The sequence below is a fragment of the Hemicordylus capensis genome, chromosome 5, assembly GCF_027244095.1.
Source record: "Hemicordylus capensis ecotype Gifberg chromosome 5, rHemCap1.1.pri, whole genome shotgun sequence".
In the NCBI taxonomy this organism is placed as follows: domain Eukaryota; kingdom Metazoa; phylum Chordata; class Lepidosauria; order Squamata; family Cordylidae; genus Hemicordylus; species Hemicordylus capensis.
This window is the reverse complement of record NC_069661.1, coordinates 113,643,477-113,667,638: the sequence shown is the minus strand read 5'-3', so window position 1 is coordinate 113,667,638 and position 24,162 is coordinate 113,643,477. Positions and strand designations below refer to the sequence as shown.

At 42.0% G+C, this 24,162-nt stretch overlaps 1 protein-coding gene across 4 annotated transcripts in view; it reads right to left on the bottom strand.

Moving 5' to 3' along the window:
• The window catches only part of PPARGC1A (PPARG coactivator 1 alpha), a 900,607-nt gene that overhangs the window by 492,979 nt on the left and 383,466 nt on the right, over window positions 1–24,162 (bottom strand). For 3 of the 4 annotated variants that reach the window (XM_053252792.1, XM_053252799.1, XM_053252793.1), the window contains exon 2: window positions 15,382–15,441. In XM_053252792.1, the coding sequence (XP_053108767.1) occupies window positions 15,382–15,441 (60 nt within the window). Of the gene's footprint in view, window positions 1–15,381; window positions 15,442–16,244; window positions 16,364–24,162 lie in introns of those variants that run through there. The other variant, XM_053252796.1, reaches the window with a different exon arrangement.

Here is a 24,162-nt window from a genome sequence, read left to right as displayed (position 1 = left end):
TTGATTCAATTTGATTCAGATCGATTCAGACCACTTATAAAGATCCTAGGGGCACCAAATTTGAGTGATGGGTAGGTCCCCATGGGTGCCACCTTCCTCCCAAATTTCAAGGAAGTGAGGCACTTGGTTGATTTTTAATGATTTTCTTTTTAGGTCTTAATGATTTTGTATATTTCTGCCATAGGAAATAGGATTCAAAGTTGCCCTATCATAACCCAAAAAATGGACCCCCAGCTTTCATGTAAAAAAAAAAAAAAAAAAGCTAAGCTCTGGCCCTTGTAGAAGTGGAGTTATGGAGCAAAATGTGTGGTCACTATTTTTCAAGTGTTCGGATTCTTTGTTGTCTAACAACCTTTCTTCATAATGAATCCCTATGAAGATTCATTATACACCTTCATTTCTTCAGTTCATTTTGAATATCATTGAACAGTGCCAAATGACAACTGCCATATGTCAACTACACACACACACACCCCACACACTGGGGTATTCAGTTTATTTTTTTAGGGATTTTTGAAGCGTTTAGATTCTTTGATGCCTTCATTACACTCCTTCATTTCTTATGTTCATTTTGACCCCACTGCTTTGTGGGTGGGGGTGAGGAATTAGTGGCATTCCATGTGCCAGCTACCCCTCAACCCACAAGCCACTGGGTACTCAGTTTATATTTTAGGAACTTTTAAGGTGTTTAGATTCATTGGTGTGTGATGAATCCTCATAGGGATTCATTATGAGGAAAGGTTATTAGACACCAAAGAGTCTAAACACTTGAAAAAATTCCTAGAACAAAAACTGAGTAGTACCCCACTGCCTTGCGCGTGGGAGGTGGGGTGTAGTTGGCACATGGCAATTGAAAGTTGGCACTGTCCAAAGACAGTCAAAATGAATAGAAGAAATGAAGGTGTGTAATTAATCCTCAAAGGGATTCATTGAGGAAAAGTTATTATACACCAAAGAATCCAACTTGAAAAAACAGTGACCACACATTTTGCTCCATAACTCCACTTCTACAAGGGCTAGAGCTCAGCTTTAAAAAAAGAAAAGAAAAGAAAACCAGGAATCTGGGGGGAAAGAAAGGAGGAATCTGAATCACGAAGCGATTCAAATTGAATCTGGTGTGATTCAATTTGGACCCAAATCCAGCCAATGGACAACAGGGGCAATTTGTTCCATCTCCAAATTGCCCGAATCAGCTAGATTCAGGTACAAATCAATCTGTACCAAAATCGATTTGCACATTCCTGTTGGTTTCTCTTTTTCCTTGTTTTATACAATGCAGCCACCAGATTCCCTAGGATGAGAAACTGATATGGAAAAGCAAAAGAAACATGTAATTGTGCTGTGTGTGTGTGTGTGTGTGTGTGTGTGTAAGGTGCTTAGGAATATGATGGAAAATAATGAAGACATCAGTGTGCATGCACACATACACACGCAAAACGCTCCCTTTCAGTTAGGGAGCAGATGTCCATGTTTATGTTATAAACTCTGTATCAAACCAAATATGATGAGCTAGGGCTAGATGTACATGCTCAGAAAACAAGATCTGGTGGGCTATGCCACTTCAGGTGGGGGACAACATGGTTAAATGCTGCATTTATGTCTGTCAGCAACCTGAGCCATGGGCAGTGGTCATAAGGGGGTACAAGTCCAAAGCCAGGACTGAGAAAGCCAGAAGTCAAACCAGGTAAGACTATCAGGAGTCAGAGGATCTAGACAGGAGCCAAGAATTGAGCTGGATAAGTAATCAGAAGCCGGAGAATCAAGCAGGTAATCAAGAGTCCAAGACAAGCTAAGAGTCAAACCAAGCAGACAGGTCTACCTCAGCCAGGAAGCCTCTGGTACTTTCTGCTGTAAGAAAAGACCAGCAAGTGATCCCAAAAGGCAGGTCCACCCCAGGGCATCAGAAGCCTAGAAGTCTGTTGTAATGTAGCAGACTGCCACAAGCATCATGCAGAGCCCCAGGACAAGCAGGACATCACAATGTCAACATTTCCCAGCCTGTGCACAATAAGAATGAGGGGTGGGGAGTTCTTTCTTAGCTTTCTTTCTGCAGTGCTAAGAGGTGAACACTGAAACATTCTTCTACCTCCCTTGGCACAATTCAAGGAGAACTGAATGTGTAGATTAACCTTAATGCTGCACAAAAGAGAAGTTCATTTGTTATGCAGGTATGCACATGGTGAAGTCTGCTGAGATGTGTTCCCTCTGTGCAGGTGCACACCAGTGTGTCCCCCTCCCACCCCATGCAGTTAATTTCAGTCTCTACTGGTGACCCCTCTCTCTTCCTTCGCTTTCCAAGTACTTCTCAGCTAGCTGTCTTCTGCTGGACCCGCCCACCAGTGCTGTCATTGGCCAGCCTTATACTCAGCAAGTTTGACCTCTTCTCTGCTGGGCAATGGCTCTGCCATTCTTTTCTCATTCGCTGAAGAGGAGGAAGAGGAAGAAGCAGCTCAGAGGTGGTGCAGCTGTACCAGCTGCAACAGCAGCCATGGTGTGCCCCTTATCTCCTCATGCAAGGAGCGGGAGGGGGAATGGAGGCTGGGCACAGATATAGTGCAGACCAGGGCAGGCAGGGGCACGATCTGGCAGAGCCACTGCTTCCACTTCCATCCCCACTGTGAGCTGGCTGGTGCTACCTGGTCCTGCCACAGGCAGAGCTTATGGCCAAGGATGCTCCCTTAATCGCCACCTGATTATTATTAACTTGTTCTCATTGGGAAGCAGCTGCTCTACTGGATGGGGATTTTCTGTCCTTCCTTCCAAAACAATTTGTAAGGTTAGGTTTGAAAACTGCTACATAAAACCTAAGAATCATTATCATTAACTATCAAGCAACAATATATGATCGTGCTGCTTTTAAAAGTAGAATACCTTCTTCTCTTCGACACATCTGTATTAGATTTTTTCCCCCTTTAAAAAAATCTCTGTTTTTTACATGGATCACAGAGAACAGAGGCATAATAGAAGAGGAAAGTTTTATGTAGCATCCTATCTACAACTATATCTTTAGGAACAGATCTTAAGAATGCTTTCAAAATATGGAATTTGTCAGGTGCTTATGTGCACATAAGAATAGTGCTTTGCTTCTACATGCCTTTCATGTGCCAAAACAAAAGAATGTTCAATCTCTCACATGCATCTTAAGCTGCAGGTTGGATTAGATGATCTTCAAGATACCTAAATTTCTGTGATTCATATTGTATACATAGTTTTTAAGTTTTAAGTATCCTTGTTTTATGATTGTCTTGTTTTTAGACCCATGGTCTTCATATATGCTCTCTTTTAGGTTTAAACTTTTTTGCTTTGCTTCCACCTTGTTTTTAGATCTGCAGCTTGATATGGTTGTTTGACTAATCAATAAAATTCTATTCATCCATTTAGTCCTGTACAAGTCTACTCTGTAGTAAGTTCCATGGAGTTCCATGGGGTATAATCCCAGTCAGGTATAAAGGTATAGAATTGTAACCAAAAGCACTAAATGAAAAATATTATATTTAAATGGGAAGTGAAAGAAAGTAACAATCCAATTTTATAAACAGAATAGAATTGTAAAATACACTTCTTTCCTTCTATATTTATGGTGTGTGTGTGTGTGTTGTATCTATAGTAGTGGCACATAATAATGCACATGTGCGCACACTGCCTTGATACTGCCACCCAGAACAAAGCTCATTCTGCTCAATGAGGAAAAAAATTAGAGGGAACACTGCTGATGCTGGTTTTCTGGCTTTTTCGAATGCATGACTATTGGAGAAAGGCAGATAATAAAATGTGTTAAATTCATTAATAAATTGTCAGGATGCATTCAAACTTTGGGAATGATGGAATATACCACAGTGAACACCAAGGCCTTCCAAGCAGTATCTTACTGTGTAGGAGGAAGGAAGTTTGATTATTATTATTAATCATTATAATGAAGTTGATACTTAAAAACCACCAACCAGACAGGCTGAGCTAGACATTGCAAAAGGATGCAATAAACAGATCACCCCAGTTTTTAAAGAACATAACTTCTGAAAGCACGTGGTAATTCTTGGTTAAAACAATACTTTTTAAAAAAAACATAACTATATAGCTGTTAGTCACCTTAAGTGGCGCAGCAGGGAAATGCTTGACTAACAAGCAGAAGGTTGCCAGTTTGAATCCCTGCTGGTACTATATTAGGCTGCAGGGATGTGGGAAGATGCTGAAAGGCATCATCTCATACTGTGCAGGAGGAAGCAATGGCAAACCCCTCCTGTATTCTACCAAAGAAAACCAGAGGGCTCTGTAAGCACCAGGAGTCGAAATCAACTTGATGGCACACTTTACCTTATACTAGCTGACCCGTGCGGCCGCCGCCGCCTCGCCTCCGCGGCCGGGCCCGGCCAGTCCCGCCGCCTCGCTTCCGTGGCCGGGCCCGGCCAGGCCAGGCTACCTCTCTCTCTCCTCCCGCCCCCCAGCTCCGGTGGGGCAGAGTGCGGCCACCGCCGCCAGCGGGCCTGGCCGGCCCCAGAGTGCCGCCATCAGGCCCGCCGCCTTGACTCCGCGGCCGAGCCCAGCCCGGCCAGTCCCGCCGCCTCGCCTCCGCGGCCCAGCCAGTCCCGCCGCCTCGCTTCCGCGGCCAGGCCCAGCCCCGCCGCCTCGCTGGGCCCTGCCGCCTTCCCTCCGCAGCCACCCAGCAAGCGAATTCTCCTGGGTGTGCTGCCAGCCAATCAGGTGCTCCCTGCAGCCCAGCCAATCAGCTGGGCTGCCGGGACACATTTCTCCTGGGCACACCCAGGAGAATTATATATATAGATAGCTGTTAATCTCTTAGCTTCTGTGTTTTTACCTTATCACATTTCAATTTTTAACCAATTTCAAAGTTTTTCATTGTTTTTAGTTTGAAAGCAATATTATTTTAGTATCATCATCATCATCAGATTCTGTAGTAACTGTCTTCACAGCACTCAGCGTGAAGGACTCGGAAGGACTTGTTTGAGGACTCGGAAAAGGAGTGGGAGACAGTAAATTTACCCCGAGGATCCTGAGGGCCAGCTTTGCGATCAGAGTGAGGAGGCACTCGAGGAGGGCTTGGTGCAGGAGGCAGAGCAGAGTGATGAATCCCAGGAGGAACACTCGTGGCCAGTGTTCTCTCCCAGGGCACGCAGGCACAAGAAGTGGCGTGACCAAATCAGGGAGTTGAGACACAGCAGTCACTCGCGGTGTGCACAAGACTAACTGAAGGTGGCTGACTGGGTGGAGCACTGATTGATTCCAGCAACCTGCTATAAATTCTGCTATAAACAGGGCAACCTGCTATAAACAGGGCAACCTGCTATAAATTCTGCAGCTTCACTCTGACGTGCTGCTGGAGACAACTCAGGCAGCCTTGATACCTCCCTCCATGACACCTTGGACCTTTGGACTGGGGATCTCTGGAATCTGGTGAGTGACTTTGGTTGTGGGGAAATGCAGGCTGAACTTGGTGTTCAGTAGTGATTTGTTCTCTTGCGCTTTTTACAGGTGCTGGATCAAAACCTCGTGCCTGCCAGAAAGTAGTAGTGTAACCAGAGACATCTCTTCGCCAGCTGCTGTGTCGTAAATTATGGACGGCTCATTGAGCGTGGCTGGTTTACGATACTCATAGGCATGCAGGCTATTCACACAACCCCGCGCAGCAGGAGAGGCAGGGTTCAACCTACCTTCCCCCAGACGACCACTTGAAGCCCCCGTGGCGTGCAAGCTACAGGCCCCTACACGACCAGCACCGCTGGGAGCAGCGCAGATGCCTCTCCACACTGCTCCTGGCAATGTGGCTAAACAGAGGCCGGGACTCATTGTGCACCATGCACCGAGAATTTGTGCCTTTAACATTGGCTAAAAGCCGGGCTTTGGCGCTGGGTTTGGTGCTGCAGCACTGATGGGATCTACGCAGATCCTGGTGGTTTTTACAGGCAGCCAAGCCCAGTCTTGGCTGTCTAAGCCTGGTCTTGGCTGCTTGTGAGAACAGCTTCACAGACTGTTTTTAAATTAATCTTCCATTTTTGATGACTGTTTTAATGTTTGCCTTATGCTGGTCAAAGACCATAATAAAAGATTTTCAATTGAAGAAGAAGAAATAACTTAGGGAAGAAAGTGGTAATTCTTGGTTAAGGCAGGAACAAGTGGCATGAAGCAGACAGAAGAAGGCAGAATAAAAAGAAATATCAGATTTTAGAACTATGGATTATCTGCCTTCACAATTTGTAGCTAATCAGTAACTGTAATCAATAGCAACCACAGTTCTCTATTGTGACAACAGCAGTTTCCAGAACGCAGTTTTGGAAAGGCTCATAGAATGAATGAAACTTTGGCTTCACATTCGTCTTACTCCCTGCTGCAAAGACTTGTAAAGCAAATGCCTAACATAAAGATAAGGAGATGGGGGGAACCTAGGTCTTATTTCACAGCTCAATAAATTCAATCACAGTTTTCTGTTGACTTCCTGTTGAGCCCTTAAGGAGGAAGAGAGCAGAGATGAGAATACAGGAAGATGATAGCAGGAGAATTTTTTTAATTGCAGTTTAGAGGGGCAACTGTTCAGGAACCAAGACTGCAGAAACTGCCGTACACAAGATAGGCAATGATTAAAGCATGTGTAGGAACACAACAATCCAGCCAAAGGAAATTCCAAGTTTGTGGGAAAGTGCAAAACACAAGATTTGAAGCAGATTCTTTATTTTCTAGATGTTAAATCCTACATGTTACTATGTAAATTAAAACTCACCGAGTTCACTGATACTGCTTGGTTAGGTATGTCTAGGCTTAGAGATGGTAAGGATAAGTGAAACTGTTCCTTTAAGAACAAAGCTCCATCTGGAGGACTTGGGAAAGGAGGCAGGGCCAGTGAGAAAAGGAAGGAAAAGCAGTTTCAGTTTGTTAAGAGACTTGAAATAAGCGACATTTCTTTATCAGTGTCTTGATTATTAGAAGGAAAACAACACAGAGCCTGGTCCTGAAATTAAATACTACTGAGCTCAATAGAACTAATCTTACTTCTAAGTAAGTGTACATACAGTCTGAAAGTCTGTACCAGAAATAGGTAAAGTGGAGTATGAATACTGAGGTAATCATTAAGTGAATGTGTGTTCGGGAACCATAGTAACAAAGAGAAATAGAGGATGCTTATTTATTGCTTATACTGCTTATTTTGTAATATTTATGAGATCAGTTGCCAGGAAGCCATGTTTGGGGTAGCAGAAGGTGCACCCCTCTAGACATATATATTCATAGCACAGAACTATGGGATCACAGTCCCCATCCATGAATGTTTCACCTCACACTTTGGCAAAAGCCGGTCATTAAGCACGAACTGAGGTTGGCAGTGTGCCTTCAGGTTAAGGTGTCAACAAACCGAAGCAGGACACGCCTACCCCTCCCCTAATGGAGGCAAGCCTTGCTATAGACTGCTCAGAAACAAATTGCTCTGGGAGGAAATCCTCCTGGTCTGTTTCTCAGAAGGAACACCAAAATGGCTACTTCTCATCCCATTAGAACTGATGAATTGACTAGCAAGGACCAGGACGGGGGTGGGGGAGATGCTCATAAGTCAACAACAGGCGTGTATCTTTGCATCTGGAGACATCACGGTCTCCGAGATGGTAAACAAACACAACCAATTCACCCCACACAGCCATGTTTGCATAACTTGCTCTTGTCTTTTGCCCAGAAGAACCCACCTAAAGTGACTAAGACTACTTAACAATGAATTCCATTGTTTTGCATGAAACTCCTTACCCTCAGGGGAGGGGAAAGCCCCCTGATTAAATCAATAGTGGCCTCAGGGCATGTTCTTGGATACAAATACCCCAGCCAGGCCACTATAGCTGTGGATTCTGCTTGAACCCTCATGGGACTCTGCCTAAGTTCCACCAGCCTACAGATTCTCGCAGGCGAGCTGTGGCTGCTACCCCCTCACTCTTCATCCTCACTTCTATGTGATGCTTTACCCCAGAGGAGGCATGTTAGCCCAGCCATTGTGCAACCAACACACCTAGGAAGGACCGGTAATACTAATTTCTCACCTCTCCCTAAGCCCTTCTACTCGCTTTCCTTTCTGCTTCTTTCTCCACTCTCCAAGCACTTTTGACTGCAAGGTGGCTCTTACTCAGGACTTTAGCCAAATTATCACAAGCCTCTAACCAAGGCTCTCATGCAGAGCACTAGACAAATTATTGAATTGCCTAACCAAACTATCTTTTTGCTTTCTGCAATTCCCAATTTTTATCCTAAATAAAGTCTTGAAACTGTATCTACGTCTCCTCTTCCTTTCCAATATATAGACTGCTAAATTGATAGTGTATCCGAACTGCTCCCCCAATCCAAACTAATTCCCCCACTTTAGCCCAAAAGCATCGCTGGAGCGCCTTAGCCAATCACTCCGAGATAGTTTTGGTATCAGATGCGATTCATGCATAAAGAAAGCAGACTGACCTGGAACAACCTTACAGAACATATTTTTCAGCGGGTGGGGGGGAACTCATCCTTTCCATTTGACAAGTGGGTACCAAAAAAGATTGAGAAGTAATGGAAAAAAATATTGTTAATTCCCCAGAAAAGCAGACATTCAATAACAATTGGCACTGTGTTCCATCTGTTAGAGGATGAGCCCTCCTTAAAGCACTGGACAGTTATTTTCTTGATCCAGTATGGTTGAAGGCCTACACAGAAATATTACCCTGAAAATATACTTTGAGATTTAGTTATAATAAGGCAGTAATTCCAACCTAAGATGAAGACCAGTTTGGAGAGCAACATCTTATGGTAGCAAAAGAGTCTCTAAATACTAACCTCAAATCAACTCCCACTACAATAAGTATTCTGAAGACCAAGTTTCTGGACTCTCTGATCTGCAAAGAAGGCTATAATGTTTGTTCCATGCTTATTTTCAAGTAAAGTCTCAATGGATTTTGTTTATTTTAAATGCCAAGTTGCTTTCCTGTGATGAAGAACATGTCATCCATCATAAAGGTTGGAATGTAGATTAGCTTTTAGACTCCTTTCAGTTCTGATAATTCACAGTGTCACTATGAACATATGCAAAGGGAGGAAAACATGCTTTTTCTCATATTTGCAGTCTCTTTTTAATATGGCATTTTGTACAAATGAAAAGCAGGAAGCTTAGGCGGTGGCTGCCAAATGTAATGATATCAGGTGCAGCCAAAATGTCTTAGTATATCCCAAAGTTATGCAGAATAAAGAACTACTTATTTGAATTGCATCCAAACCTCTTTCTCGAGGGCAATCCAAGACTAGATTTGTTTGTATGTTTTCACTAAATGCCACTGTGCCATATGAGATAAGAGATTGTATTTGAAATAACAGCCACTTCCAATTTTTGGCTCCCATGTAAACCAGGATTTATCAATTTTGATCGTGCTTATCCAGAATTAGTTGTCAAGTTTCAGTAGCTGGCAGGGATCAGACAACAAAAATTCAACATTAGTGCTGAATGACTAATCCAACCTTGTGGAAGAAGCAAGCATGAACAATCCTGCTGGGGTTGACCGACTGCATTTCAATATCAGCACTTCTTTATCATAATAGCTTCTATTAACAGAAGAGGACTGACATTAAAAGGAACCAGACTAAGCATCCATTTCTTAAAACTGCTTACCTGTGTGCAATACAACCAAAATGAGGTGCTAGTTATTTACATACACAAGGGTGATTTACAATGGCATTATGAGACTGTATTGTTTTGGCTATTCAAAAGGTAACATTTTACCAACGTTGCACAAGGCAACATCTAACAAAGGGCTTATGAGAAGCACCCCGGTAATCCAAACATCATCATCACAGCCACCTGCCATAAGCTGCCCTTATAGCTCTTGTGTAATTCCAGTTACTACTACTACTGTTACTGCTATGGATATATTTAGTTATTTATACAATGCCATACATGTATATGGAGCATTACAGAAATCCCTGTTCTCAAGGAATTTATAATCTAAAATCAGCTGTGAGGAAGACAACGGAGGGAGAGATGAGGTTAACAAGAGCCTAAAGTGAACAATGCAGTTACATGCATTAAACTTGGTTACAGCTGGGGAGAAGATTAACGGGTTAAGCCAAAGCCTGCAAAATCTACCTGCCTTTGCAGATGGTTTTGAATGAAGAGAGACAAGTTGCACAACCTCAGAAGGGAGTTGCAGGCATAAAGGGCAGCACGGGAAGAGCAACTGACCCATTAAATGCCTTGGATCAGGGGTGCCAGGCCAGCCAACAGGCTGGATCCAGCCCATGGAGGTCCATTTTCTGGGCCCTGAACATCAACCCCAGCCACCTGTGTTTCCTTTTCCCAACCGTGCCACACGTTGAAGGGGCGGCAAATAAGCTGGCTAGCTTATTTGTTTCTGACTTCCTTCTTGCTGCTGCCTGTATTGCTCTCTACCTCCTCACCACCTCCCTGTGCTAGGAGGAAGCATTTCTCCTTCCTCCCACACTCCTTTCTTCATACCCTCATGCCTCTTCAGCACACAGAGGATAAGGCAGAAGGAGTCAGTGGAGAGCAAGGGAGGTTAGGGGAGAAGGAGGAAGAAAGGAGGAGAGTGAGAGAAACAGTGGGGAGGGGGGAGGAAGAAGACAGATGAAAAAAGAAAGAAGTTAAAGGAGAAAGAGGAGCTGAAGGAAGACAGACTGAGTGAGTAGAGGCTGAGGGAGGGAGTGAAATACAAAGAAGGAGAAAGACCAAGACAGGAGGCAGTGAGAGGCACCTCACTGCACAAATGAGTGGAGGGAGGGGAGAAGAGGGGAGGAAGACAGAAGGTGTGGGGCAGGTGTGGACCCCCCAGAGGTGCACTAGAATCAAATTTGGTCCACCACCCACACACCCCTGCTGTAGATTTTTGCTCCTGAACATTTAAATTAAAAAACTATCCTCATTGCATGCACAGCAAATAGAAGTGTACCTATTAGCAGGATTACACTGAGTATCCTTCCTCTGATCCACACACATCATATCACTGTATTGAGGCAGATTGCTGGATCTAGCATCAGGCATGCCAAGGAGAGTCTGTGGGCAGTTTGCTCAGGAGAAGATGACCCTGGGATATACGATCTCTCTCCACTGCTGCTCTTCATGGCTCATGTTTGGATCTTGCCAACCCTTATGAACATGACAAGAAAAAAGTAGGCAGGAGCAACCACATGGCTTGGCTAGTAGTGGTGGTGGGGTGAAAAGGTGGAAGAGAGGAAAAGTAACCTGCAGAATCCTTTTGGATAATGATTTGTAACACTTGGCAATACTTCTGAATCTCTAGGTCCTGGCTATCATCTGGGTACCTTCTATGTGACTGCCAAAAGTATGCAGAGGCTGGGTATGAGGTATGAAAGCTGCCTACTCTGTCTGTTTCTCCCCCACTCAGAACCCAGTGGAGGAAAAGAAAACCTATTGGCCATTTAGAAAGGTTGATTTGTTCCATACCAACAAGGGAAGAAGAAAGCCATTTGGTTTGTGTCTTAGGGTAGGATACACCTTTTATGTCATTAGTGGGAATATGAATGCTGTTCCCCTTCCCCAGAAAGGAGAAGACGTGTTGGGAATTCTCTCTGGTAGAGAAACCCTTTTTCAATTATAGCAGAGTACACAGAGGCACAACACAGCAGATTTAGTTAGGCATGCATGTATGCTGAGAGTAAAGTAACTTGGAGCCAGTTCATAGTTTCAAATCAATATAAATGGTATTGTATTATATTATACCATGGTGCAGGGAGAGGAGCTTGCATGTTGCGAGGTAGAAGGAACAGGAAGAGAAAAAGAGGGAGAAGAAGGAAGTGGCTAGAAGGAAGGAAGTGTCCCTGAGAGTAGCAATCTACATTCCAAAGGGATAGTGTCAGAGCAGTAGAGAAGGGATGACCAGTGTCTTGACCCTCTAGCCCTCTGACTCCACTGTCTTTGAGACAAGAGACAGCGCAAAGTCCTTAACTTCCAACAAGAAGAACACTGCCTTGGCATTCAACTTGTGCCTCAGGAATATTCTGCAGTTGTGTGTGTGAAGGGAGTGGTGCCATGCAGGACATTCCATCTCTTTCCTGCTAAGAGTTCATGACAAAGCCCCTCATGACAAAGCCAAGAAAATGGCAAAGGAATAAAAATCATTTGTCTTTTTCCTCCAACAAAATCTTGCTTCCTCTAGCTAGGAAGAACCGGTTTGGGAAGATGGATAGTCCCTCCCTTTGTTATCCTGCCTGACCCTGCTTGTAGCCAAGAGAAGGCTGTAACTCAGATGTGACGATTCTTTCCCCCGGGGACCTTGGGAGAACACTTGTGACCGAATCTCATTTCTTAGAATTTACCAGCTATCCAAATTCACTGTGTACATGGCCATGTTAAGTCTATGGAGACAGCATTCTCAATTGTTTGGGCCCATTTCTGAATAAATGTTTGCATTTGTTATGAGTCATGTATGTGCCCACATGTGTATCTGTCACAAAAACCACAGCAATATATTTACATATATACATGGATACGCACACACTTGCACACACATGTATCCATTCTGGATTATGGTCCAGGTTTTTGTAACTCAAAAGCTTGCAAATTCATTACACTACTACTACTACTAATCACTGGAGAGGATCTGTGCTGAGGCTGAATAGAGACAATTGCTCTCCACACTGTTAAATATAAGACAGTTAGCTCTTCAAAAGATGCTTCTTTTCCTAGCTAGCCGAAGTTTAAGTATTACATCTTTATCACAAATCAACTCCTTCACTCAGTAGTGGTAGCCACAAACCTGGAAGCAAAATAGGAAAGGTATCTTTGAAGAGGGACACCACCATCACAGGGGACCAGAGGCACTGTTGCAGATTTTTACTTCAAAAATACTCTTGTTCTCTGGGACTCACACATCAATGATTTAGCTCCAATTATCTGAACATTTTATATAACCATCCCTCCTCAAGCTTTATGGACAGACAAGGATGTCTTGTTCTAAGTTGCAATCCACATAAGAAAAACTCATGTCTGACCTCAGCACTCAGAATCTATGCAACAAATGGACGGTCTACCAGTGTCCCTTTTAAAAGGTTTTTCACGGTTTTCAGATAGTGACTCATGATTTTGAATACATGCCAATAACACACACACACACCTTAAAATGCAGATCCTTTCAATACATTCAGGACTTTGAGAGATGTGCAGAACTTCAGAGATTCAGTCACACAACAGCATTAATTATCAGGATTCTCTTTGCTCTTTCTGTGAGTCAATCAACAAAAGTGTCCCTGAGCCAAACTGAATGAGGTTGTTTAAAAATAGCAGAGATGCATTAGACTCTGTTACACTGGTCTCAGTGGATAGCTTTGGTTTTGGGCTGTCTGATCAGATCTCCTACGGTTTCCTTCCTTGTTCGTATTTCTAATTCATTAATATAGCAGCTAGCAAACTATCTGTAAGAAAATGTTGTGACCTGATGGAGGTGTGCGGCCCCCACAACATTTTCAAAATGAAACATTTCTGCTCACTTTTTGTGATTGTTATTCTTTTACAGTATGGTGGAAGATTTTCATCTTGTGAAGTTTTATTTTCTTCCCACAGACATTATCTCTTAATTAAAAGAAAAGATAAATAGACAGATCCAAGCAGGTGCTGTGCCTGATATGAAACACAGCTATGTTGTTTTTTTAAGTCAAGTCAGACAGACAACAGCTGAGCTTGTTTGCTAGCCAATTTCTGTAGCAAGCTATCATCAGCAGTAGGTAAGGAGGTGCCCCCCCGACATTATTGGAGTATTGTTTTTAAAGAGTCTTACATGCACAATTCCCGCTAGTAGCACTTCACAGCAAAAAACAGACGGCATCATCTCTCTCCTCCCCCTCTCTGAGCCCTGGGTGAGAAGGGATTTTACATTTCATACAACATTTACTACACACAGCCACAGCTTTTCCATGGGGGCCTCTAGTCCCACTCGGCAGCAGTAACACACCAAGGCACAGGCTGCAGGGCTGTGAATTCTGCTCAGCTGTAGATCCCAAGGGTGGGATGTTTCTTACCATTTTTATTACTTCAAATGGTTCAAAAAGTAAGCTATTTAGTGTAATAAAGAATAGATGCTGAGACCCACAGCAGATACTGCAATACTTCTGACAGATCCAATAGGGCAACTGAATTAGGTGACGTCAATGCACTTGAAGGAGACACTGCAGCTGAACCTGTTTAAGTGTCCACGTGGTGGCAAACCTTTGTTGCTGTATAATGTGTAAAATGACCCCCTAAGGTTATATTCAATACACATACAAGGTGAGTTTACAATGCCATTATATTATATATTGCACATTATATTCTGCAAAAGTTCAAACAGTTGCCAAAAAGTAAAACATTTAACCACCATTAGACAGTTACAGTTCTTTCAAATATTACAGAAAGACAAATCCAGATTTTCCACTGAGTGTACACTCATCAGGAACAACACCTCCCAGATGAGTATATCTGTTCTTTATACATCTTTGTCAACAGTCACACTTAAACATTTTAATTATGTACTTAAAACATTGTAGGTTTCAATCTAAAATAAGTCAAGTGTGAAGTGATTCGTGGAATGACCCTAACAGTTTGACACCTCTGCATAATTCATGGTTTTTGAAATCCAGAAGAGTTTAACAACTTTACTGCCTATAAATATATTTTAAATGTTCTGCAGAAATGTCCTTTTACAACATGATTAGAAATGAAGTTATCATATTTGAAAAAGTGAACATCATATATAATTTTCACATTGTGTATTGCACAGCTATGGAGCAACTGGCATCTCTGCATGCACGAAGAACTCCTATATAAAGAACAGGCTCAAGAAGCAAGGGTGGAGAAGGTAGAGCTTCAGATGTAACCAACAGAGAATCAAGCATCTCCTGCAATAACTGCAAAGAGGCAGAGTAAGTAACCCCCTTTTCCTACTTGAACTCTCTGACCTGCACCTCTTGAGAGAGTTCACAAGCCCCCTTGCCCTCCTTAAAGATACTATTCAGCTTCACTCTCGGACAGAGTCAGTGCAAATTAGGCCTTTGAGCAAACGGAGCCTGGAGATTCCTGCATATGCATCTTAAGATGACTGAACTTAAAAAACACATTACACTTTACTTAAAAAACACATTACATGTACAAATTTTTAATCACGTCTACAATTCTGCTGCACAGCTAAATTGTGTTTGCTAATTATGTGTCTATTTATTTATCAAATTTGTACACTGCCCCAAACTTTCATCTCTGGGTAGTTAACAATAGTACAAAACAAATACAGAAACTTAAAACAATTTAACAATTTAAAGATCAACCACAGATTAAAACCTAAAAATTTAAAAAGCCATAAAAGCTTGGGTGAAGAGGTGGATTTTCAAATGCTTGTTAAAAATTGCTTAAGGTAAATGTGGTGCACTTACCTGTGCATTGTTGAAAAGAATGCTGCATTCCTTCATAGGTAGATCAGTACTGGAAAGAGCCTGCATAAAAGCGAGAGAGAGAACAAGCATATTTCAATAAAATAGGGACAGCATCAAGAGAGATGTGAGAGAGGATTTTAGATCCAAGTCTGAAATACTGTAGCCATTTTCCAGAGGGCCCACAGGTCAGTGATTAAGCATTGAACGCACAAGGACCCAGATTAATTTCCTAGCCTCTCCAGTTATAAGCATCTCAGCTAGGATTGGAAAGGGCTTCTCTTTACATGAGACCCTGTTGAGCCATTACCAGTTTGAGTAAACAGCACTGGTCTAGACCAGTGGTCTCACTCGGTATGAAGGCTGCTTCATATATTCAGATTTTTTGAGTCTTGTTAAACCTAATGCAACTTTGATGGGCTAGACCGCTGTCCCAAATAGCTGGCCAATCAGCAAATTTCTCACAAACTTAGGCCAATGGATGAGGGAGATTTGAGACCCCTGGTACAATGCAAAAAATGGGAAAGGCTGGGAAAAGTTCCCATAACTGTCTGAGATCTCTTTGGTTATTCTGCATAAGCCCTCATTCCAGTCCATGTTACTGTCAACATTCCTATGGAGCTTCCCTGAACAAATGTCCTTCTATACTTGCTACACAATGATATGCTTAAGAATCATGATTCTTACATACTTTCCAATACTTGTCCTTTGAGTTAGATTAGGAACTTTGCTCAACTCGTCATCTTTATAGGGCTATGAATTATCTTGGAATCCATCGGCATTTCTGCAGAAATCTCCCTCCAAAGCTGAAGCATGTGTGTGGATTATTCTCAAGGAATTGATTTCATATGAACACATACAGCTACCTTATACAAAGTCAAACCATTGGTCAGTCAATCCTCGTTCCTGGTTGACATAGACTCCCCAAGGTCCTGAGATCCTTTTAACTGGAGATACCAATGATTAAACTTCAGATATTCTGCATGCAAAACACATGTTCTGCCCCTGAGCTAAGGCATCTGTAAGTGAAATATAAGAAAGGCTCTCTAAGGTATTTCAGGAACATAAAATATGGTAATAGTACAACAGATACAGACATTCTAAACAAGGCTGTTGCTTCACCTTTCACTGCATGAATAAATATTTGCTACCCCAATGTTAAACACCAGGTTTTTACACAGTGCATAGTATATGGGAGCATAATGGTGTAGCTATGCCTTTATTAGAAAAGTAGTAATATCACCAACTAGGTGAATAAGAATTTGTACTGTGGGATGCATGAAGTAGCTATTAACCTCTGTTTGTATATTATATGCACCTTAGCTTTAGTCTTTGACTGCTACCAGGCAGTGGCACAAATCTTGAAGTTCTGAGCATTATAATGGAAATATCAAATGTATGTATTACATAATTATCCCATTCTTCCTTCAAGAAGTGCAAGATGGGATTCTCCCACTTTACCTTCATCTTGTGAGATACATCGGGTTGTGAGGGTGTGACTAGTCCAAAGTCACCCTGTAGCAATCGACCCCTCCCTTACCATAAAGAGTGAACCAGAAGGGAACCCTGTCCTGTCTGTCAGGCAGTGGCCTCTAGGGATCAGCCACTCAGCACACAGTGACCGGGACTTAGACAGCCTGGCGGCAGGAAGTGAAGGGGTTCTTTGTTCTCTCTTAGTTGGAGCCAGGCAGGGGAAGCAACAGGTTGGCTGGCCAAGCCATGGCAGTAACCAGGAACTCTTCAGGGGCCTGAAGTCTCTACCATGAGTTCAGGGAAGAAGCCAGGGCTTGGCTTCAGAGAAGGGGTTAGCCAGGGAACCGTGTGTTAGGTAGCTGGGATCAGATTTATTTATTTTAGTGCTTTGCAGATCCTTACAACTGGTCTATTGAATTTTATCTGTAATGTAAGAATGTTGTATCTGTGCCCTTTTATCCATCCAGGGCACTGCAAAAATCTCTGTAACCTTTAAAGGTGCTTTTAAAGATTCCTGGAAACTGGGGGTGCTTTTTGAATTATCTTTGCAACGGGGTAACCAAGGTTTTAAAGTGTACCACTCCAACTATCAAGCGGCGTGCTCTTTTTGGAAGTAATTTTGTAAAGTACTGAGTGTTTGCTGTTACCAGTAATGGAAGCTGCTAGAGCCTCAGACTGGAGCAGTCTGTAGTCTTCTTTAAAAATAAAATAAAATAAAGTTTTCTCTGTTCTTTGTAATTTTAACTGCTTCTAAGTGGATTTTTGACTCAGAAAAAAGGGGTTTTACTCTGGTGCAAATATCCCTCAAGGTTAATTGTTCAGCAAACTACCAAGTTTTTCTCCTCATGCATAGGCTACATGTGGGAGGTTTTGTATTTTCTCCATTTGGTAAAAGAAAGAGTATTCCTGGAATTTTACCCACACCAGGAAGGGATTAAACTCTGGGGTTTTTTTGTTTGTTTTTTAAAGTGGGTGTGGTGGCAGTGATTACCAGGGGGACAACCTTTGTTGGACAAACATGGGGGGAATGAAGCAGCATTTTTCTTTCCTCATGTGGGCTTGCTTTGAGACAAAGGCTGGGCTTAAATCCGCCATTCACCAGCCACTATTCACTACATATCCAGAGAGTTTCACAGGTGATAAGGAGTTTAAACCAAAGTTTTAATCCAACGTTCTATCCCACACACCATGTTGGTCCTATTCTTGCAGATACATCTTTCTATGCATGGAAGAGCTACACAACGAGACCCCAATAATGTATGGAAATTGTTAGCAGTGAACTAATGTCCTGTCTTTCCTTTAAATTAACAGACCAAAGTTAACAGCAGCTGAAAGCCAACCAAAACAATACTTGCTGTAGGTGATACCACCTGCTTCCTTTGTTCTTACCAAAATAATCTACCAGTTAGTACGACACAGAGGGAAGTGGGAAACTGGCTGATTAATCAGAGTTGCAAAAGTGAGAAAAGTAACATGGGCTTAATAATGGCAGCCGGTTGCTAAATAAATAATAAATTATGTCCACTACATAATGCCACCTGGACCAAACTACTCAGTTATATCACTCTTCTTTATTTCTGCAGTATTATGAAGCTAACAGTGTGGGGAGAATATTTATTTTTCATTTTGCTATACACATAATGGAAATTGTGTATTAATTAATAACGCATTTTAGTAATGTTGATCTGATTATACGTACATAAAATGATTAGAATAAATGGGGACAGATTTATCATGAGATTGGAGTACCAGATACTCCAGCTATAACAGCTAAGATGATAAAGATTCTGGATCAGTGATGCATGTGTGTACATAGGGGAGACCTTGAGAATGGTGGAGTGTTGCATATAGGAGGCCAGACTTCATAGTGCATCTGGGCCATGACCCAGTCAGGCTGGGACCCCAAAAAAGAAAGAGGAAATGACCCCTACAACTTCTACCTATGATCCAGCAGTGATCACAATCCTGAGAAACAGCCGGAGCTGGCCTTGCAGGAGAAGTCTGAGACATCATGGGATCTAAAGCCCTCCTGCCTGAACCCTAGGCCCCACTTCAGGCTCTCCTCAATCGCCTTTGGGATCACAAGATCTACAGTGCCCAGCTGGCTGCCCAAGCCCTCCCTTCCAGGAGGCTTACTTGTGGGAGTGGGTACAGCTGGGCCAGAGCCACCATTGAGCGAATGGGTTCAAAGACCCCAGGCCGCCAATGTAAAGGGCCACCAGAGCCCCCATTGTGCATGATGTCGCATGCAAACGTGGCATGGCCCAACTGCCATAAGGCCTGCCCCAGTCCTCCCCAGCTTATTTCCAGGAAGAGTTTGCTGTCTGACAGTGTTCATTTCCCTTCCTCTTCCTCCAGCAAGGGAGAGGAAGGGAAATAAACACTGACAGGCAGTAAGCGCTGCCTGGAAATATGATGGGGAGAACTCTGTTGGGCTCTCTGGAGCCCAAGAACACCCCGTCGTCATGAACACCCCGATGTCACATGCATGTGAGCATTCCCGGGCTCCAGAGAACCCTGAGTGAGATCTCCCCCTCTCATTTCCAGGCAGCGTTTGCTGCCTGACTGTGTTTATTTCTCTTCCTCTCTATCTCTGGAGGGAAAGGAAGGGAAATCAACATTTCAGGCAGCAAACACTGCCTGGAAATGAGAGGAGGAAGAGCTCACTTGGGGCTCTCCAGAGCCTGGGAACGCCCATGTGTGCATGACATCACACCCATGGGGTGTCACTGGAGGGACGGTGGGGTGGGACACAGGCCACTATTTAGCTGGCTACAGGCCTCATGAAGGCCAAGCTAACTCCAGGAATGGGAGGAGTTTCCTGGTCCTATATACAAGCCTTTCAGGTGAAGCTAAATCTTTGATAGTAGAACAGTTCAATCTGAGAAGCTTCTGGGAGAGCTTGGTTCTGAGTCTGTCTTTCATTCCTGACTGTAGCCTTACACTCTGATAATTGTGTTCACTGACTCACTCTGCTTTCCCTGCTCCTGCCCAATCTCAGCAATTGCCCTGGTCACCAACCCAGCACCTCCACCCTGAGCCTTGGGCAGCCATTCTTGTCCAGAACATGGGCACTGACAATCTATGAAGCTCTTCCCTGGCCATATCCAAGGTGTGAATCCCAAGCATGCCCATGACTCTGGGGTGTCCTGGACTGGAACAAAGTAGATAGGCTTTCTCTCACTATACATTCTTTCTCTCATTATCACCTATGGAGGTCCTTCTTTGATTACTCAATCCTACTGACGTCTCTGAACTGATCTTGTAGCCATCCTCTTTACCTTTACACCTCAATCAGTGTATCCCTCCTTAAGATCTTGCCATTTCACAATAGTAGTGAGAGATGGCATCCACTTGCCTAACAATCATAATTGATGAACTTCTACAACCTTAAACATCGTGATCTATCTGTAAAGTTCTTACTTTACAGGAACAATGCAGTTCCCAGTCCCATGGCTGTTTCCCACACTGCTCCAAAACTGAGTTCTTCCTGTATTACTACAGCAATGTGGGAAGCAACCATGGGATAGTGAAAACCATGTTACTCCCATAGCTAAGAAATGACCCTCAGAAAGCCTATAACCAGTTTTGGTTGTATCAAATTCAGTAAGAGGAGGTTGGGTGCTGTTGTGCAACAGGTCAAGGCCAGGGTCTTCACATCCTAACCTCCAAGCTGTCTAAAGCCTCAAGAAAAAAAGTTATGCCTAACAATACTTAAAAGATCATTCTTCACATAAAGTTGTAAAAGAGATGCAATGAAATATATAGCAAAAAACCCCAGAAATAAACAATGAAACATTCCAGTATAGACAGAAGTGATACAAAGATTAAACACAAGCTAGTCTCACCACACTCAAAACTATGAAGAATATCCAGTATGAAACACAAGCCAAGTATCTTCACAACATTTTCAGCATCTCTAATTATACATTACATGGCAGTAAGTGCCACTGAATGTTAGTGGAAGATCCAGAGATATAGGTGTGCATGAAATAGTGGATGGGGATGTTGAAATTGTCTCCTAACCCAACTCCACTTAATCAGGTCGGGCCCTTTAGCATTATATCTCCAAACAGTATGCCATAAATATCAGTCCTCTTAGTATGCACACAGACAGCCTGGCAAAACATTAAATTGACCCAGTTGATTAGTTTTTGTAAGTTACAATGCATATTTATCTGTAAATGCAACCTTCTGAAAGATCAATATGATTATTGAGTTCATTTTTCAATAAAGTTTGAGATGTTTTCAATTAATAACTTGAAACATAAGCTATAAAAACTACTCATCCAGCACTCTCTTCTAATGCATGCATGTACACACAGCACAGTAAAGAAACACAAACTGACCGGTTTACTTTGAAATCATTCCTAATCCCTGACAGTACAAGATGAAAATCCTGCATAGGGTTGAGAGCCCTTCCTATTATTATTATTATTATTATTATTATTATTATTATTATTATTATTATATATTTCCACATTGTTGGAAAGTGAAATTGCACTTTGGGGCACATTTTGCCACAAACACGGATATGCTTAAAAAACAAACAAACTAGAAATTTTTTTTCATTTTCATGCTAGTTCATATCCAAACATTACTGTGCACAGTTTCCCATTTTTGTAAAGGCACAGAGTTGTTTTTACTCAGATGTAAAATATGCATTGTTTTAAAAGGAAGAGAAAAAAGCGGCTTAATTGGGCATGGTTCCCCATTTAAAGCACTAACCGACTAGCTAGTGCTCATGTAGTTCCCCATTCAAAACCTTAACCAGCTTTCTAGTGTTCATTTTGTTTTCCATTGTTTGACTAAATAAAATATGCAGTGTACATGCTAACACAATTTCTGCAAAAGTGCTTAAATATCCACCCTTATTTATGCAGCAACCAGATTGAATTATTATTATTATTATTATTATTAATTTATTTATTTATTTATTTGATTTGTATACCTCCCTTCCAAAATGGCTCAGGGCGGTATGTATTTGGGTCCTCAGAATTTCCCCTCATCTTTTGTTCTTGCTCTGTAAGACATATCTGATGTTGCATACTAGGATTGTGCTAGTGCAAGGACATAGTGGAAGCAATTTTTCTGAAGGTCAGGTTTGGACAAGGATGCTGTGCAAAGAAAGAAACCTCTGTTCCAGACTAGTTCTTGTGCTAGTGAAAAGGGATGGCACACTGTGCAAAGCACTGCACAACATATTGGCATATTGGATGGCTGACATCCATGACATGCATAATACACTGCACAATAAATACTTTGTGCAACCTTTTGAATGTCCCAGGAAAGTTCATCTGTGAGCAGTTGCACAACACCACAGAGCTTCTGTAAGTGTCTTAAGTACATGCAACCTCTCTCGTTGTGCTTGCACAGCACTAGTCTGGATTGTCAGCATTGTTTTCATGCAGGGGCTATTCTGAGTCTTGGTTCTGAAGTTCTTGTCTTGCTATCACCCTGATTTCCCAAATCTAAAACATCCTTTAGGCAAAACTAAGAGGAAGATATATAAATCATGCTCAGATAAATGGCCTTTCATTAACAGCCACAGGCAAGTGGCATACCATGATATTCACTGCAGATATTTTGCATCCTATACAAGTATGCACCCCCAAAAAATAAAAAAATGGGGAAAGATCCATAATAGACCTACAAATACATGTGTGAATGTATATTTAGAGTTGCAGGCTTTAGTTGGGTTAATCAGAAGCTTAACCAGCTAAAACTTTAATCAATTTTATTTATTTATCATATTTTTATACCACCTGATATGTAAATCTCTAGGCAGTGTACAGATTTTAATATTAAAAATCACAGGTTAAAATCACATAAAACACAATAAAAACAATATAAAACAAATTATTAAAATTCTAAGTAAAAGCTTGCGAGAACAAGAGAGTCTTGAGGGTCTTCCTGAAAACAAACAGAGAAGGAGATCCTCTCATTTCAGCAGGGAGCATATTCCAAAGCTCCAGGGCAGCCACAGAAAAAGCCCGGCAGATATTTGAGGTCACTATTGTTGGCTTTTTAAAGTTTGTCATGGTTCTGGTGTGATGCTGTGGTACGGTATAAAAAAGGAAATGTTAAGTCTCCTTTCCTTACAGCAAGAAGGCTATTGTTATTAAAAAGTTACTTATGTTTAGTCCTTAGTAATATACACATAAGTTTAAATTTAATCAAGTAACTAAAGATTAAGCAGTTAGCAGGCAGATGATTAATCAAATTTAAAAAACCCAGTGCCTGACATTCCTAATGTGTATATATTACACTTGAGCTAATGCACACAAAAGTTTACTATATGTTTAATGCTCATCTAATTTGTATGGGCAACAATGAATTTTCATTTTGTTCTCATAACCATCTCTGGAGTCACATGAAATCTCAACAAAATTGTCAGTAAAATCATTGTCAGCCGGTCTCTATAGGCATCTATAGAAATTGCTTTCGTATCATAACTACAATCTCAGTAACATCATCTCAACAGGGTCTCCAAAGATTAAAGGAATCATGATCCCATTAAAAATAGTACCATAATGATCCTCTTTAGACATCCATTGTAACTGTCAAGAGATCAGTGGTTGCCAGTATCAATTTACCATGAGATTCTGAGAAGGACGTCCATCTTTTCTCCCTTGAATTCTGGAATTTGTTCATTATTAAGCAACATCATGAACAGTAACTACTGAGTCCCCCATGGTATCTTCAGCATATATATAATTTCCCCACTATATAATGATAGATAGATAGATATAAGCCACATTACCCCAGGTTGATAATTTCAAATGAAAAGCAAGCTAGAAGTGTTATATAGCTATATAAATAAATATTTCACCGACTTCACTGCTGGCTAAAGATGCAAGCAGATAACATCATTTGCCCAATAGACTAGAATGTATTCCAAGGAGCTGTTCTACTGTATCAAATTATTACAGTTAGAGAGACTAATACATTATTTACCTGAAAAATCTGAGTTCCTCTTTAGGAATCATGTGAGTCCATTCATACCATCCATAAAAAAGGGATTTTCACACATACTAATAAAAGCTGCTGACCTCACACAACTGGAGAAGGGAGGTTAGTAAGATTGTTTTCTTCACTAGTTCTATATAACAAATGGGACAAGTATTCATTAAGTAATAAAACCTTGTGAAAAGCAATTTAAATCTAATTTAGTTGGGGGGGTAGGTCTAAAGTAAAGTGTGCCGTCGAGTCGATTTCAACTGCTGGTGCCCACAGAGCCCTGTAGTTTTCTTTGGTAGAATACAGGAGGGGTTTGCTATTGCCTCCTCCCGTACAGTATGAGATGATGCT